Source organism: Ovis aries, chromosome 3 (assembly GCF_016772045.2).
Source record: "Ovis aries strain OAR_USU_Benz2616 breed Rambouillet chromosome 3, ARS-UI_Ramb_v3.0, whole genome shotgun sequence".
NCBI lineage: Eukaryota > Metazoa > Chordata > Mammalia > Artiodactyla > Bovidae > Ovis > Ovis aries.
In genome coordinates, this window is record NC_056056.1 from 171,522,303 (window position 1) to 171,537,619 (window position 15,317).

Here is a 15,317-nt window from a genome sequence, read left to right on the forward strand (position 1 = left end):
ACTGTATCCCCAATACCTGGCACAGAAGATAATTTGTGTTCACTGCTTGAAAAATTAATAGAAATCTAATTCTTTCCTTAGGTTATTTGGGGTTAAGACCCACATTGCCAGCCTCACAGTCTAAGGGTCCACAGGGATAATGCCTATGACCGCAAACAGTAACAGAGCAATACAAATGTTTTTGCTTTTTTTCTTTCTCATTTTGTCACTTTCCACCTTTTGCTCCCTTTTTCTCTCTGCTACCCATCACTTCTTTGCCTTCTTTTTCCTCTCTTTCTTGACTTTCTCCCTCAGAATTTCTTAGGTGAACATAAAGCAAAGCTTATTTTTTCAGTACTTTTGAATACAATTGGCTATTAATTTCAAAAGCACTGAAACAAAATTCAATTTCATCTGTAGGGGGCTGCTTTTTTCTTTTGCAGATTAGTAGTGTGCTTTAGGAAACTAGTTTCCCTTCGGTTTTTTTCAAGAGTGTATTGTATTATTTCTCCAAACTATGTGACTTTTTATGATCCTAACCTGATGAGATCTTAACCTGGTCCAGCTGAGATCAGGCTGAAGGTCATATTCAGCATAAAAGCTAGAAACTCCTACCCCAACCCTAAGAGGCAATGTGGGATAATGTAAGAACCCCTGTGTTCTACTCAGACACCAACCAACAGAAGCTTTTAATTCATACTTTCTCTTTAGGATAAACATACATGCAGTCTAGTTGTGTATAACCTAATACATTTATGCCACTGTAAAATGTCAAATTGCATTTATGATGTTAAAATACTGTAAGATACTGAACTGCCTCCTCAGTAAAAGAGGAAATAATGTTTACAATGTTTATAATATCACTTTGGTGATAAAGTTATTTAAAATCTTTGAAAATTTGTCACTGCCAAATTACCTCACTGATTAACCTTAATCTACGAAACAGTGTTACATAGATAACATTCTGATAAACAAAGGATTAACCAGAGATTCCTGAGGGTTTACCTCTTATTGTTCAAATTCTGACACATAGAACTAGCTTTCCTGTGAGAAAATGTGATGTGTGCCACACCATTAAATATGGGGCTGTGCTGGAGTGTGCCTGACCAAATCGATGAGTCATATGTATTAAATGTTTCAGACACTATGTAGGAACTCTACACGCTAACTTATGACATTCAGTACAGTTAAGTACAGTTCACTCTTGAAAATCATGATTTTGAACTGTGTTGACTTATATACAGATTTTTTTTCAAAACATATCTACTAGAGGACTATATGATTTGCTGTTGATTGAATCCATGGATGAGGAATCAGGGAACTATAGCTACACCTGGATGTTGACTGCATCCATTGTCCCTTACCTCCACAATGTCCAAGAGTCAAGTGTATAATTGTTCTCATTTTTATAGCAGAGAGGTTAAGTACCTGCTCAAGGTCACCTAGCTATTAAGAGGTAAAGCCGGGCAGGAACAAAAACCCAGGCATTTTGGCTCGAGAGTTCACGGTCTTAATGACTATGCTGAATTGCCTGTTCAATTCATAGAGCTCATACTCTGTATACTCTAGATATATAAAAAGCATGAAAGTGACTAGGAAAGCTGATATCATCACAGCTATAAAATCTCCTGGAAGATCATTTTTAAGCTCTCAATACTACTAGCTTGTTTTTTTTTTTCCTATGTCAAAGTGGAATACAGAAAAGCTGGATTTAGTAATTAACCAGATCTAATTGGTATTTTTCCTGCACATAACAAGGTATAGTTAATCATAACCTTCAATTACTAGAATATTCCATTTCTAATCATAAAGCATAAAGCATACATAGGCCTTATATACGTATATATGTATATAGCCTTGCCCCTGAATAGTGGGGTTTAGGGGAATGACTCCACACAGTTGAAAATCCTGGTTTAACTTGCAGTAAGTCTCCCTGGTGGCTCAGATAGTAAAAAATCTGCCGACAATGCGAGAGATTCAGTTCGATCCCTGGGTCAGGAAGATCTTCTGGAGAAGGGAATGGCAACCTACTCCAGTACCCTTGCCTGGAGAATTCCATGGACAGAGGAAGAGCTTGGCAGGCTATAGTCCATGGTGTTGCAAAGAGTCTGACAGCCCTAAGAGACTAATACTCTCATTTTTCTCCCTGTGGGCAATTCCTCGGCATCTGCAGATTCAACTAACTGTAGATTCTACAGTATCCTAGTATTTACTACTGAAAAAAAAATCCATGTATAAGTGAACTACACAGTTCAAATCTGTGTTGTTTAAGGGTCAACTGTATTCTTCCTTTTCAATACTTATTCAATGTTTGCACAAATATTAGGCATATATTCCTAGGAATGTCTTTCTCAGTAGTTCTTCATCTCATGCTTTCAAAGTTTAGTGAAAATTACCAAAGTTTGTGTAAGTTTTCTTTTCAGTGAAACATCTTCACTGTCACTCAGTGCACTAACCTGAAATGTTCAGGTTCACACTAACCTGAAATGTACAGGTGCCAATGAACACAAAATTATTGCCACCATATGCAATTAGGTTTCCTGAATCCCCACTCTCAAAGGGATTGAATTCTACCACGTGCACATAATCTTCACAATCCACAGTGTAGGCAGCATTTCTTGTGGCATCTTGCTTCATCTTGTATGGCAAAACTTGTGCAGCTGCAAAAACAGCCTTCTATTGGACAAGGTCACAGAACTGTGGATTACAGCACAGAAACAGAAACCATCAAAGTGTTAGGATGTGATGACAGGCAGCTCAAAAAAAAATTATTCAACTACTTTGTGAACGGTACTTGCAGAGAAAGTCACTACAAAATTCTGTCTAGATTATTTTAAGGACAGGGAGTACTTATAGATGGAATTACACTACTAGGAAATATACTCATAAAAAATTAATGATCATTAACATTATGGAGCTGTACCTGCAAGCGCCACCATTAAGTATTTTACTAACATTACCATGCCTGATACTTGCACAAACCTAAGAGGGAGGTACTATGGTCCCCTTTTTACAGATGAAGAAATCGGGACTTCAGATTAACTTGCTTGCCAATCTCATAAGAGGAGCCAGAATGTGAGACTTTCTAAATGTTGGACACCAGTACAAGAAAGAGAAACACAAAAGCCTGTTTTGAAAAAGCTCACAATCCAGGGTTATTTATGATTCAGTGTGAACAATACTATAAAATAAGCAGATACAAAATATACAATCTGGAGGAAGGAATGCCAAAATGGGATACAAAATAGTATTCATAAAACCAGGAACAAAACTTCAGCTAACGTTTCATGGCCTGGTGTGCATTCTGAAAGTAGCATTCCCAGATGAGACATAGATTCTGAAGAGGTCACTTTTTTGTTTTTGTTTTTAATAGGACGGTAGGGGTTGTCCTGAAAACAGCTGGGTTTGATAGCAAACACATCAAATATCTTGTGAGTATCTACTAAGAAATCATATGAGTTCCACCTCGGGAAGTCTATAACCTAGTAACCTTAAGAGTGGGCATCTGGGACTAAACAGTTGTAAAAAGTGACCAACAGGTAAGGCAGCAGTGTGGAAGTGCAAAAGATTCCAGATTAGGAAACTCCGTTTCTAACTGTTCATTAAAGCAGTGTCCAGTCTAATTACAGTCTCAGGGTCTCACTGTACAAAGCGGGCTGGACTTGCCCCTCTAAAATTGCGAAAACAGCGGAGAGAGGGAACAAGAAAAGTCCCCGCATAGCCCTGACACCTCTTCCAGAGCCACGCAAATACCGCGATACCCCGCCACTACCTCCCGGAGCCCGAGGTCGAAAGGAAGAGGGGTGGGGAACGGCCCGAGGAGAGGAGGAACTCCCAGGGATAGATTGAAGGCGCGTGGCGACCGGCAGCCGAGCCATGCCCCTTGGGCTGACGCGCGATACGCACCGGAGGGCGCCTGGAAGCAGATAGAGCCGAGCTGCTGTTCACCTTGGGCTGCTGCGGCGCGCGCCGGCTCTGCTTCCGGGTCAGAGGGCGGGAGCTGCGATTGGCTGGCGGGCCCTCCCGCGAGATTTAAAATGTAAACCTGCGCTCTCTCGAACAGTCACCCTTGTGCAGCCGGCTGGAGTTTTCTTCAGGCGAGTCTGCACCTCCTGGGTTCTCCCCGAGCCAGGTGAGTGTCATCTTTTTCTCTCCCGTCTGCAGGCTTTAAGCTGCGACTTGTGAGGGTTTTTCGGTAACAGTAGAGCGCCATGTGATTGCCTAGAGTAATATTTGTGGAGTGTTTTTGTTTTGGTCTGGGGATATTGAACAGAGTTCTTATGTTCCATTGATGGAGCTGGAAGGTGCTGAGGGATCATCTGCTGACTGGAAGAATAAGGCACAGAGCCCTACTTAGATGAGTTAATTAGGCAGGAAACCAGGATTAGGTAGACTCCACTTTCGCCCTCACCGTTTTACTTCCGCCCAAGGACCTGCATACCATGAGCAGCAACGGTGCCCTTTTTTATTGAGCACCTCCATTTACTGTCTCACTAACGTGTCCTAATTTTATGAACTAGGAGATAATCATTTCCGTTTTACAGATGAAGAAATTTATGCTCATCCGAGGTTTTAAATACTGAAGGACATACAGCCAGTAAATGAGGACCCTAGTATGTCTCTTATCCATCTCATACTGGCTCCCCAGTGACATTTTCCTGCCTTACAATTTTTGCTGCAGTGCAGCTTGGAATCCAAATGCTAAAAACAAGTGTTTAATATCGCTGCTATCTTCTACTACTCTTTGTATGTTGCAGCCTGACGTTCAGAATACTTGTATAATCATTGTCTCCTTGATTTCTGGAAGTATTCTACCTCTTCCTAGGCAGTCAGGGCTTATTCCTTGGGCTCACGCAGCCAGCTAGCTACTGAAAGAGTCAAGGCTAGAGGCTTGGTGAACTCGTGGTACTGCCTGTTTTTGTGCAGCCAGTTCGTGAGCTAAGAATGGATTTTACATGTTTGGTTGGTTGAAAAAAAAAAAAAAGTCCAGCAGAATAATATTTTATAATATGTGAAAATTTTATGATCTTTAAATTTCTGTAAAATTTTGCTAAAGCCGAGCTGTGCTCATTTGTTTATGTATTGTCTGTGGCTAGTTTCACCCACCAAGATGAAGTTTGAATAGTTGTAAGAGACCTTATGTGCTGCATGCCTCAATGTTTACTGTTGGAACCTTCCCGAAAGTGTTCTAACTCCTGAATGAGATGGACTTTTATATGTGCCAGGCGTTGTTCTAAAAACTTATCTTGTACTTACATCATTTACTTTTCACAAAACCCTCTGAGATAGTACTATTATTATTTTTGTTTTCAGTACAAGGAAGCTGAGGCAGAGAGAGGTGACATAACTTGGAATTCTCAGTTTGTAAGTGGTGGAGCCAGAATTCAGAACAGTCTAATTCCAGATTAGTTTTCATTCTTAGCAATCCGAACTCATAGTATGTTTAAATAATGCCAGTAAATAATTTACTACTAAATATTGATTCTAGACAAACTGATCATGTTACTGAAACTTTATTTCTTTACTTTATATTTTTTTCTTATAAGAGATTAAGGTGATATTTTGAAGACAATTTTACTGTTTACTTGGATTTGTATTTTTGTAGGTACTTTGTAGTCTTCTACCTGTATCTTTAAATTGCATCCCTGATTATGTCTGCAAATTATTGTTTTGTAAATGGCACATACCCATTTTTTTTTTTTTTAATCATTCAAACCCAAGATACCTAGTAAACATCCTGGATTCTGTTTATGTCATATAAAAAAAAGAAGAAAAAGATAACAGGAGTAAATTGATTGAATGTGAATAGTAAAATACCCCAAATTAAATAATGGCATGTGACTATGTTGGAGACTAGGGTACTTAAAAGAAAGTATGGAAAAAATGTTGTAGTGGTATAAAAGCGCACCACTTTTGGAGTTAGGCATCTTGAATTTAGGTTTGTTTGGCCATTTGCTAGCTCAGCAGTATAGGGTATCACTTTCTTTAGGTGTGAAATGAGGATAATAACAGACCTTCCTCAGGACTCTTGTGAAGATTAAATGAGGTAATAAATATTAAGCTTTTGAAAAGTACCTGGCACCAAGAAACCTTCTATGTATTAGCTATTATTGTTTTGATTGTCTATTGCTGTGTAACAAACCACTCTGAAGTTTTAAGTGGTGTTAAACAACAGCCATTTTAAATGTTTATGATTCTGAGGATCAACGATTTGGGCTGTACTCAGATATGTGGTTCTGCTGGTCTTGTCTAGGATTACTTAGGGTGCTGTATGTCGTCTCACAGGTTGATTGGGTCTAGATAATCTGTGATAGCCTCACTCACATGTCTGTTCATAGTATTGGTTATCAGCTGGAGTGCCTATCAGCTGGTTTTCCGCCACGCAGCCTTTCCAGCAGGCTAATTTGCAGTTCTTCATATGGCATTCTGAGAATAGCGAGAGAGTAAGAGCTAAAACTGTAGGCTTATGTCAGGAGGCCCCTAAGATTACCCCAGGTTAGATAATTTGCTAAGAGGACTCATAGGACTCAGCATATAGTTGTACTCTTGCAGTAATATGTTACAGCAAAAAGATGCCAAGCAAAATCAGCAAAGGGAGAAGTTACATGGGGGTGAACTCCAGGAGAAATCAAGCACAAACTTCCAAAAGTCTTCTCTTAGGGGAGTCACATAGGATATAGTTACTTCTCCCAGCAACAAGTTATGACAGCACATGAAATGTTGTCTGTCAGGGTAGCTCTTTAGAGATTCAGTGCCCAGGCTTTTTACTGGGGTTTGAACGTGTAGATATCTTCTATGTTCCCAAATTCTAGACTAAAAAGAAAAGCCTATCAGCATAAGCTATATTGTTTGTACAAATAGTTTAAGTGCAGTGAACCATTCTTACTGAAAATCTTCCTGAAATCTGAAGTTTCCAGATGCCAACCAATGGCCAACCCTGTAAACATGCTTTTTAAAAGATAGTAGTCGGGTCTGCCATATTAACTGTTTCTGTATGGGCCTTTGGGAACTAGGTCTAGGCTTGGAACTCCTGTGATGTCATTCTTGTCACATTCTATTGATCAAATCAAGTTACAAGGCTAACCCAGATTCAAAGGGGTGGAAAATAGACCACCTCTTTTGGGATAATACAGGGATGAGAGGAAATTGACTTTCTTTGTTTTGTCTTCTGCCATAGATGTTACCATCTATTTCAAAATAAATATTTTTAAAAATACAGCTCACTATGTTTGTGTCTATAATCATGTTTGCAGAATTTGCCTTTATCTGTTTCGTATTAATTTTCAGATCAATGGTTGGATTTCATTATTTTACAAGATTTACAAGAAAACTAACGGAGAGGGAAATATGATTGGGTGGAAACTGTATTACTCTGTTTTTCTAAATTTAATTAAAAACAGTCATAGTAAATATGAAATGACCTCTTGTTCACTATTTTTCTCTTACTCTGCTTCCTTACACATGTTAAATATTAATTCCCAATTAAAATGTGGCTTTTTAACATTGCATTCTGTCCTACATTAAGAGAATGGCTGGGCTTAATCAGAAGTCTATCTTGGATATGATTAAAGAGTTCAGAAGGAACTGGCACACTCTTTGTAACTCTGAGAGAACTACTGTGTGTGGTGCAGACTCCATGCTCTTGGCATTGCAGCTTTCCATGGCAGAGAACAACAAACAGGTTAGTAGACTGTATTTAGGTTAACTTTTTTTTAAAAGTGAATTTTGGTTGGTGCCCATTTGAATAAGCTTAATTGCATTAATTTCTGGGCAATATGTGCCCTTCTATGATAATGTCATTAAACTATATTCACAAATGCCTCTGCATGTCTGTGTCAAAATATTGCAATTGGATTTGAAATGATTGGTTAATTTGTCAAAAGTGAAGCTTTTATATGTATAATTTAATGTGTAACATGCACATTTGATGTTTATAATTTTAAGGTAAACATACAACTATTATGATTATTATGGTTAAAAATTATTTTTATAAGACTTCTGCAAAAAGTTCTAGAAGCCACACAGAAATACTGTTTATTTAAATGTAATCAAGTATTGTATGACTAATTTCAGACTCTGTGGTATAGATTAATTATTCCTAAGCCAGGCTGTGAAGCAGAATCACTTGGGAGGGCTTTTAAAAAGTACTGGCTCCTGTGCCCTAATCTTGGACACTGATTTTCCTTATCTTCACTGAGACTCTGGAAATTATCTTATTTTTAAAGCAGACTTAATCTTTATAACCTGAAGTGATTTTTGCACAGTTGGCTTGGGATAAGAGTGTTTGGAATGAGTTCTACTTAAGGGTTGAGAGATGTTCAGATGAAAGAAGGATGAACCTAGGCTGAAGTGGTAAGGAAAGTCTTCTTGGACTTTACATAATATACTTAAAAGAAGGAAGTCTTCAGATGGGAAGAATTTGAAGTGGTGAAGGACGAGATAATCAGTTCAGAGGAAGCAATCCAGGGGGATTAAAATCATGATGGTCTGAAAATGGTCAGGAGACGACATTATCTTGACTAGAGAAGAAAATTTTTGAAGGGTAAAATGTTTTCAATGAGTCTGTTGGGCTAGATAGTGAAATGACATTCTGATGAATTATTTTAATTCTATATGTCAGTAGTTCCCAGACTTTTAAATTTCATATACTAGTGAAATTTCCCTCTCAAATTAGACATTGACAGATTTGAACATTTCTCATGTTAGCACATAAAGCCATTGAGAAAAAATAGTGACTAGAACCATCATTTTGAAATAGAAAGAATAATTTAACACCTAAAAATCAGGAATTTTAAATGGTGCTTAAGTACACCTTTAAAAGGATATCTTTTGAGGTATCTTTTTCCTAAACTGTCTATTCGTATCCTATGCTTATTTTGTTGTTGAATCGCTAAGTTGTGTCCATCTCTTTGGGACCCTGTGCCAGGCTTCCTTGCTTACTTTACTGTTGACTTATTTTTGCCTCTTTCTTACTCTTTGAAAGAGTTCTGCATGTATTTTAGATGCCCTCTTGTACACTTTGTCAGTATCTTTCAGTGTGCTCCATTTACCCATGTTCACTGGATATACTTCCCTTATACTTCAGTTCAGTTCAGTTGCTCAGTCATGTCCGACTCTTTGGGACCCATGGACTGCAGCACGCCGGGCCTCCCTGTCCATCACCAAATCCTGGAGTTTACTCAAACCCATGTCCATTGAGTCGGTGATGCCATCCAACCATTTCATCTTCTGTCGTCCCCTTTTCCTCCTGCCTTCAATCTTTCCCAGCATCAGGGTCTTTTGAAATGAGTCAATTCTTTGAATCAGGTGGCCAAAGTATTGCAGTTTTAGCTTCAAAATCAGTCCGTCCAATGAATATTCAGGACTGATTTCCTTTAGGATAGACTGGTTGGATATCCTTACAATCCAAGGGACTCTTAAGAGTCTTCTCCAAAACCATAGTTCAAAAGCATAAATTCTTTGGTGCTCAGCTTTCTTTACAGTCCAACTCTCAAATCCGTACATGACTACTGGAAAACCATAGCCTTGACTAGACGGACCTTTGTTGGCAAAGTAATGTCTCTGCTTTTTGATATACCATCTAGATTGGTCATAACTTTTCTTCCAAGGAGAAAGTGTCTTTTTATTTCATGGATGCAGTCGCTATCTGCAGTGATTTTGTAGTCCAAAAATATAAAGTCTGTCACTGTTTCCACTGTTTCCCTTTCTATTTGCCATGAAGTGATGGGCCCGGATGCCATGATCTTCGTTTTCTGAATGTTGAGCTTTAAGCCAACTTTTTCACTCTCCTCTTTCACTTTCATCAGGAGGCTCTTTAGTTCTTCACTTTCTGCCATAAGGGTGGTGCCATCTCTCTGTATATCTGAGGTTATTGATGTTTCTCCCAGCAATCTTGATTCCAGCTTGTGTTTCATCCAACCCAGCATTTCTCACGATGTACTCTTGTCAGACCTCTCTACTGAGTCTTACTCTGATATGGTCAGATACTCGCTGAACATTTCTGTCCACATCAGTTTTTAAAAGTAGATTACATTGTTTGCTCCCTGAACTTCTCAACCTAACCTTCCATTGTTTACTCAGTCACTGAAGCTGGACACCCAAGGAATATCATAGGGTCTCTTTCCTTTGTTCCCCTTTGCAGTTGATTTCCAAATCTTACCAAATTTACTGCCTGAGTATTTAAAAAGGAATATGTCCTTCTTTAGTAATCTGGAGAAATGGTGCTAAGGTAAATAACAGAGTATGAGGATATTGTAATATTGTAATGGAATGGGCTAGCTGAAGGTTAAACCTTGGTCACCATGCACTAGAAAATAAGAGAGAGAAAATGAAATTATTAAGAATCACTATTGTATAGTGATTGAGGAGGGGTGTTCTGGAATCAAACAGATCATATTCAAATTACCTCTTTTGCTGGTTTATGAATAATTTAAAAATATATCCACAAGCTAAGTGATATATACCCTGAAGAAAATTTAGTTCTCATTGTGAAAATTTTGACATATTAAAATATTCAATCCAAGTCATTTTTTCTTTAGGATTTGCCTGTGTAGAGTTCACTCAAGATCTCTTTCTCTTTGTTAATTTTCTACTTGCTAATTCTCTTAATTTACTGAAAATGCAGGCTCTGGGTGGGAAAGAAGAGGAAAGATGAAATATAACTGAACTTTTCGCAGTTCGTGTGTATATATGCACGTTTGCAGTGGAGATGGTGGGTTGTGGATGAGTTTTGCTTTACTCTTCATGGGCAGTTTCAGCTCAAGCATTCCATCTGTGCCTAGACTTTCTCACTTGGCAATGTGCAGCATACACCTGCCTGCAGCTGTGTTCACAAGTAGCGGGTAGTAAGGTGGACTTGGTTGTACATATCCTTCATCTATATTTTCCATCCTGTGCTTTGAGCTTTAGGTTTTTAATTCTCTGAAGTTTAAGAATAGAAGTCCCTAAAGTATAGTCTTTACAACTGAATTTGACGACAGTAAAGCCTTTGAATACCTGGTTGTTAGTCTGTTTATTGGTGTGTTTGCATTCTTAACCGCTTTGGTGGGGAGAAATAAAATAACCTTTGAGTTTCAGGGTTTTGGCATATTTTCTGAGGAGGAGAAATATTTTAGCTTAAATAATGTAACATATCTCTAGCAGTTTTATACCACTAAAGATTTAACCTATAATAGATTCACTGAGGAGTTTTGACTTCATTATATGGCAGACATATATAACTTCATTGTTGTTGTTTAGTCCCTCAGTTGTGTCCAGCTCTTTGCGACCCCATGGACGGTAGCCTGCCAGGCTTCTCTGTCCATGGGATTCTCCAGACAAGAATGCTGGAGTGGATTGCCTTTCCTTCTCAATAACTTCATTCAGTTCAGTTCAGTCACTCAGTCATGTCCGACTCTTTGTTACCCCATGAACCACAGCACGCCAGGCCTCCCTGTCCATCACCAACTCCCAGAGTTCACCTAAACCCATGTCCATCGAGTCGGTTATGTCATCCAGCCATCTCATCCTGTGTTGTCCCCTTCTCCTACCCTCAATCTTTCCCAGCATCAGGATCTTTTCAAATGAGTTAGCTCTTTGTATCAGGTGGCCAAAGTATTGGAGTTTCAGCTTCAACATCAGTCCTTCCAATGAATACCCAGGACTGATCTCCTTTAGGATGAACTGGTTGGATCTCCTTGCAGTCCAAAGGACTCTCAAGAGTCTTCTCCAACACCACAGTTCAAAAGCATCAATTCACATCCATACATGACCACGGGAAAACCATAGCCTTGACTAGACGGATCTTTGTTGGCAAAGTAACGTCTCTGCTTTTGAATATGCTGTCTCAGTTGGTCATAACTTTCCTTCCAAGGAGTAAGCATCCTTTAATTTCATGGCTGCAGTCACCATCTGCAGTAATTTTGGAGCCCAGAACAATAAAGTCAGCCACTGTTTCAATGTTTCCCATCTATTAGCCATGAAGTGATGGGACCAGATGCCATGATCTTAGTTTTCTGAACGTTGAGCTTTAAGCCAAATTTTTCACTCTCTCTTTCACTTTCATCAAGAGGTTTTTTAGTTCCTCTTCACTTTCTGCCATAAGGGTGGTGTCATCTGCATATCTGAGGTTATTGATATTTCTCCCGGCAATCTTGATTCTAGCATGTGCTTCTTCCAGCCCAGCGTTTCTCATGATGTACTCCGCGTAGAAGTTAAATAAGCAGGGTGACAATATACAGCCTTGACGGACTCCTTTTCCTATTTGGAACCAGTTTGTTGTTCCATGTCCAGTTCTAACTGTTGCTTCCTGACCTGCATATAGGTTTTGCAAGAGGGAGGTCAGGTGCTCTGGTATTCCCATCTCTTTCAGACCTTTCCACAGTTTATTGTGATCTTCATAGTCAAAGGCTTTGACATAGTCAATAAAGCAGAAATAGATGTTTTTCTGGAACTCTCTTGCTTTTTCCATGATCCAGCGGATATTGGCAGTTTGATCTCTGGTTCCTCTGCCTTTTCCAAATCCAGCTTGAACATCTGAAAGTTCATGGTTCACGTACTGCTGAAGCTTGGCTTAGAAAATTTTGAGCATTACTTTAGTAGCATGTGAGATGAGTGCAATTGTGTGGTAGTTTGAGCATTCTTTGGCATTGCCTTTCTTTGGGATTGGAATGAAAACTGACCTTTTCCAGTCCTGTGGCCATTGCTGAGTTTTCCAAATTTGCTGGCATAGTGAGTGCAGCACTTTTACAGCATCATCTTCCAGGATTTGAAACAGCTCAACTGGAATTCCGTCACCTCCACTAGCTTTGTTCTTAGTGATGCTTTCTAAGACCCGCTTGACTTCACATTCTGGCTCTAGGATATCTGGCTCTAGGTGAGTGATCACACCATCGTAATTATCTGGGTTATGTAGATCTTTTTTGTACAGTTCTTCTGTGTATTCTTGCCACGTCTTAATATCTTTTGCTTCTGTTAGGTCCATGCCATTTCTGTCCTTTATCGAATCCATCTTTGCATGAAATGTTCCCTTGGTATCTCTGATTTTCATGAAGAGATCTCTAGTCTTTCCCATTCTGTTGTTTTCCTCTATTTCTTTGCACCGGTTATCAGATTCGAAAATGATCCAATAGTGACATAACAAATAAGAAACAGTTTTAAAAATTGTATTCTATTTATCTACCACCCTTCCCGCAACAAACTGTTATTTTACATTGAATGAGAAAAGAGAAAGGAAACTGACAGTTTTGGTTGGTTACAGTTTATCAGGTGTTATTTAATATGTACAGTCTTACTTTATAACCGAGGAAGCTGACTCAGGGATTTCAGTATCTTATTCAAGGTCATACATCCAATTAATGCTCTTAAGTAAACTTACTATCTTTTCTCTTTCAATAACAAGAATTCCAGTTAGTGAAAAAATAAAATTTATTTAAAATTTTGAATAATTATACAAGTATACATTCGGTAAAATGTAAAAAGTACAAGTACTCTGATAAGTGTAACTCATTTTTTCTCATTTTATTCTTGTGAAATGCAATCCTTCTTATGTCCATCAGAGAACTAAAGGATTGAACGTTTTGAACTTCCTTCAGATATTTGCCAGCTGGCATGTTTTCTTAGCAAAACATTTTCTGATTTGACTGCAAACTCTCTCAATCAGTTGTTACTGGTTTGAATAATAGAATATGCTGTCATGATGGACACCTGATCATGAAAACTGATATTTGGAGTGCATTTTTATTTGGATTTAAAATGTTTTTACAATCCCAGTATAAACACTGTTAATGTAGTCAAAACCTTTTCTCACAAGATTAAGAACTTGTATAGTTTCCTTTAGTTATAGTCATTCGGATAGGACTTCCCAGGTGGTGCAGTGGTAAAGATTCCGCCTGCCAATGCAGGAGACACAAGAGATGTGGGTTCAGTCCCTGCGTTGTGAAGATCCCCTGGAGTTGGAAACGGCAACCTTCTCTAGCATTCTTGCCTGGAAAATTCCATGGACAGAGGAGCCTGGCAGGCTACAGTCCATGGGGTTGCAAAGAGTCGGACATGACTGAGAACAGCACAGAGTCATTAGGATGAAATCTGTACATTTATATTAGGCAAAATCTTAAGTTATTTTTAACATGAAGGTTGTTATTCCAAAATGGTTTTTAGGAATTTTTGAGATATAACAGTGTAGTTTTGAAACTCTAAATAATTGAATTAGTTTAACTAACTAATTAATTAATTAAATTAGTTAAACTTACATACCATTTGGAAATTCTTTGGTGTGTAAGTAACCTTTGTGGTATTGGGAAGTAAAGTATACAATTTTGATGCAATGCTGAGAAATTACAAATCTGTCTTACATCTGGGTTATGGGTCCAGTGTTTGAGAGTTACTGATTTTTTTTTTTGATTGTGCATTGAACTAATTTCATGAATTCAAATTAATTTTAATAATTTTTATATAACGGATCCTTACTTTAAAGACAATAAAGATAATTTTCTTAGTTGCTGCCATATGGATAAATAAAAAGTTACTTACTTTAAGGCAGTTTGGGCATCTTGTCTTAAATTTGGATATTAGTTAGAAAATATGGCTACTTTTTATAAAAGATACAGAGATTTGAAAGAATCAGATATGTAGAAAATAACATTATTTGGCTTCCTTTTATTTCTTTCTATTAATCTTCATTGGCTTCAGATGGTGTTATAATTTAGTTCTAATGAATAGTGCTATGTAAATACCCACCCATTTTTAAATGCTATTAATGGAAAGATATTAGTGTTAGCAAAAATGCTAACATATTAAACTTAACTGTGGAAGAGGGCAGCAAAATATATTTCTCAAAACCACATACAGATACTTAAAAATATTTGTTACTCATCCTGCACTGGAAAGCAGTACTTAGATTTTTTTTTTTTTAACTAAATAAGGTCTAGCATGTTTTGGAGGGCATCATTGTTAATATCTTGGATACTTAAATGGAACAGAATACAATCAATTAAAAAAAAATCTTCCACATGACCACTGAGATAATTTATCATGAAGATATTGAATAAGAGGGAAAAATGAACAATTTTGCCTAGTTAGTAACATCTGACACTTATAGGAGAAACCTGAACTGTTGCTTTTTAGCATTTGTTTGTGATAGTTAAGTGTGATGGTAAGCAGGGAAGGTTCAAAATTCTTCACTGACCCTAAATTTTAGCAGATATTTTAGCTTCCCTGGAAATAGTAATAAAACATAATTTTTTAAAATTTAAGTTTTATGATCATGTTTTAAGACTAACATTTGGGATAATGTAGTGTGTAGGATGACATACTGGATGGCATCACAGACTCGATGGACGTGAGTCTGAGTGAACTCCAGG

At 38.0% G+C, this 15,317-nt stretch overlaps 2 protein-coding genes across 4 annotated transcripts in view; one reads left to right on the forward strand and one right to left on the reverse strand.

Moving 5' to 3' along the window:
* Window positions 1-3,956, reverse strand: part of NUP37 (nucleoporin 37) — a 48,923-nt gene extending 44,967 nt beyond the window's left edge. For both annotated transcript variants that reach the window (XM_004006672.5, XM_060413133.1), the window contains exons 1-2: window positions 3,886-3,956; window positions 2,461-2,676 (exon numbers count right to left, since the gene is read on the reverse strand). In XM_004006672.5, the coding sequence (XP_004006721.1) occupies window positions 2,461-2,616 (156 nt within the window). In that variant the 5' untranslated portion in view covers window positions 2,617-2,676; window positions 3,886-3,956. The remainder of the gene's footprint in view (window positions 1-2,460; window positions 2,677-3,885) is intronic.
* An 84-nt stretch (window positions 3,957-4,040) lies between these two features.
* The window catches only part of PARPBP (PARP1 binding protein), a 61,549-nt gene continuing 50,272 nt past the window's right edge, over window positions 4,041-15,317 (forward strand). For both annotated transcript variants that reach the window (XM_004006674.5, XM_042247145.1), the window contains exons 1-2: window positions 4,041-4,111; window positions 7,505-7,660. In XM_004006674.5, the coding sequence (XP_004006723.2) occupies window positions 7,508-7,660 (153 nt within the window). In that variant the 5' untranslated portion in view covers window positions 4,041-4,111; window positions 7,505-7,507. The remainder of the gene's footprint in view (window positions 4,112-7,504; window positions 7,661-15,317) is intronic.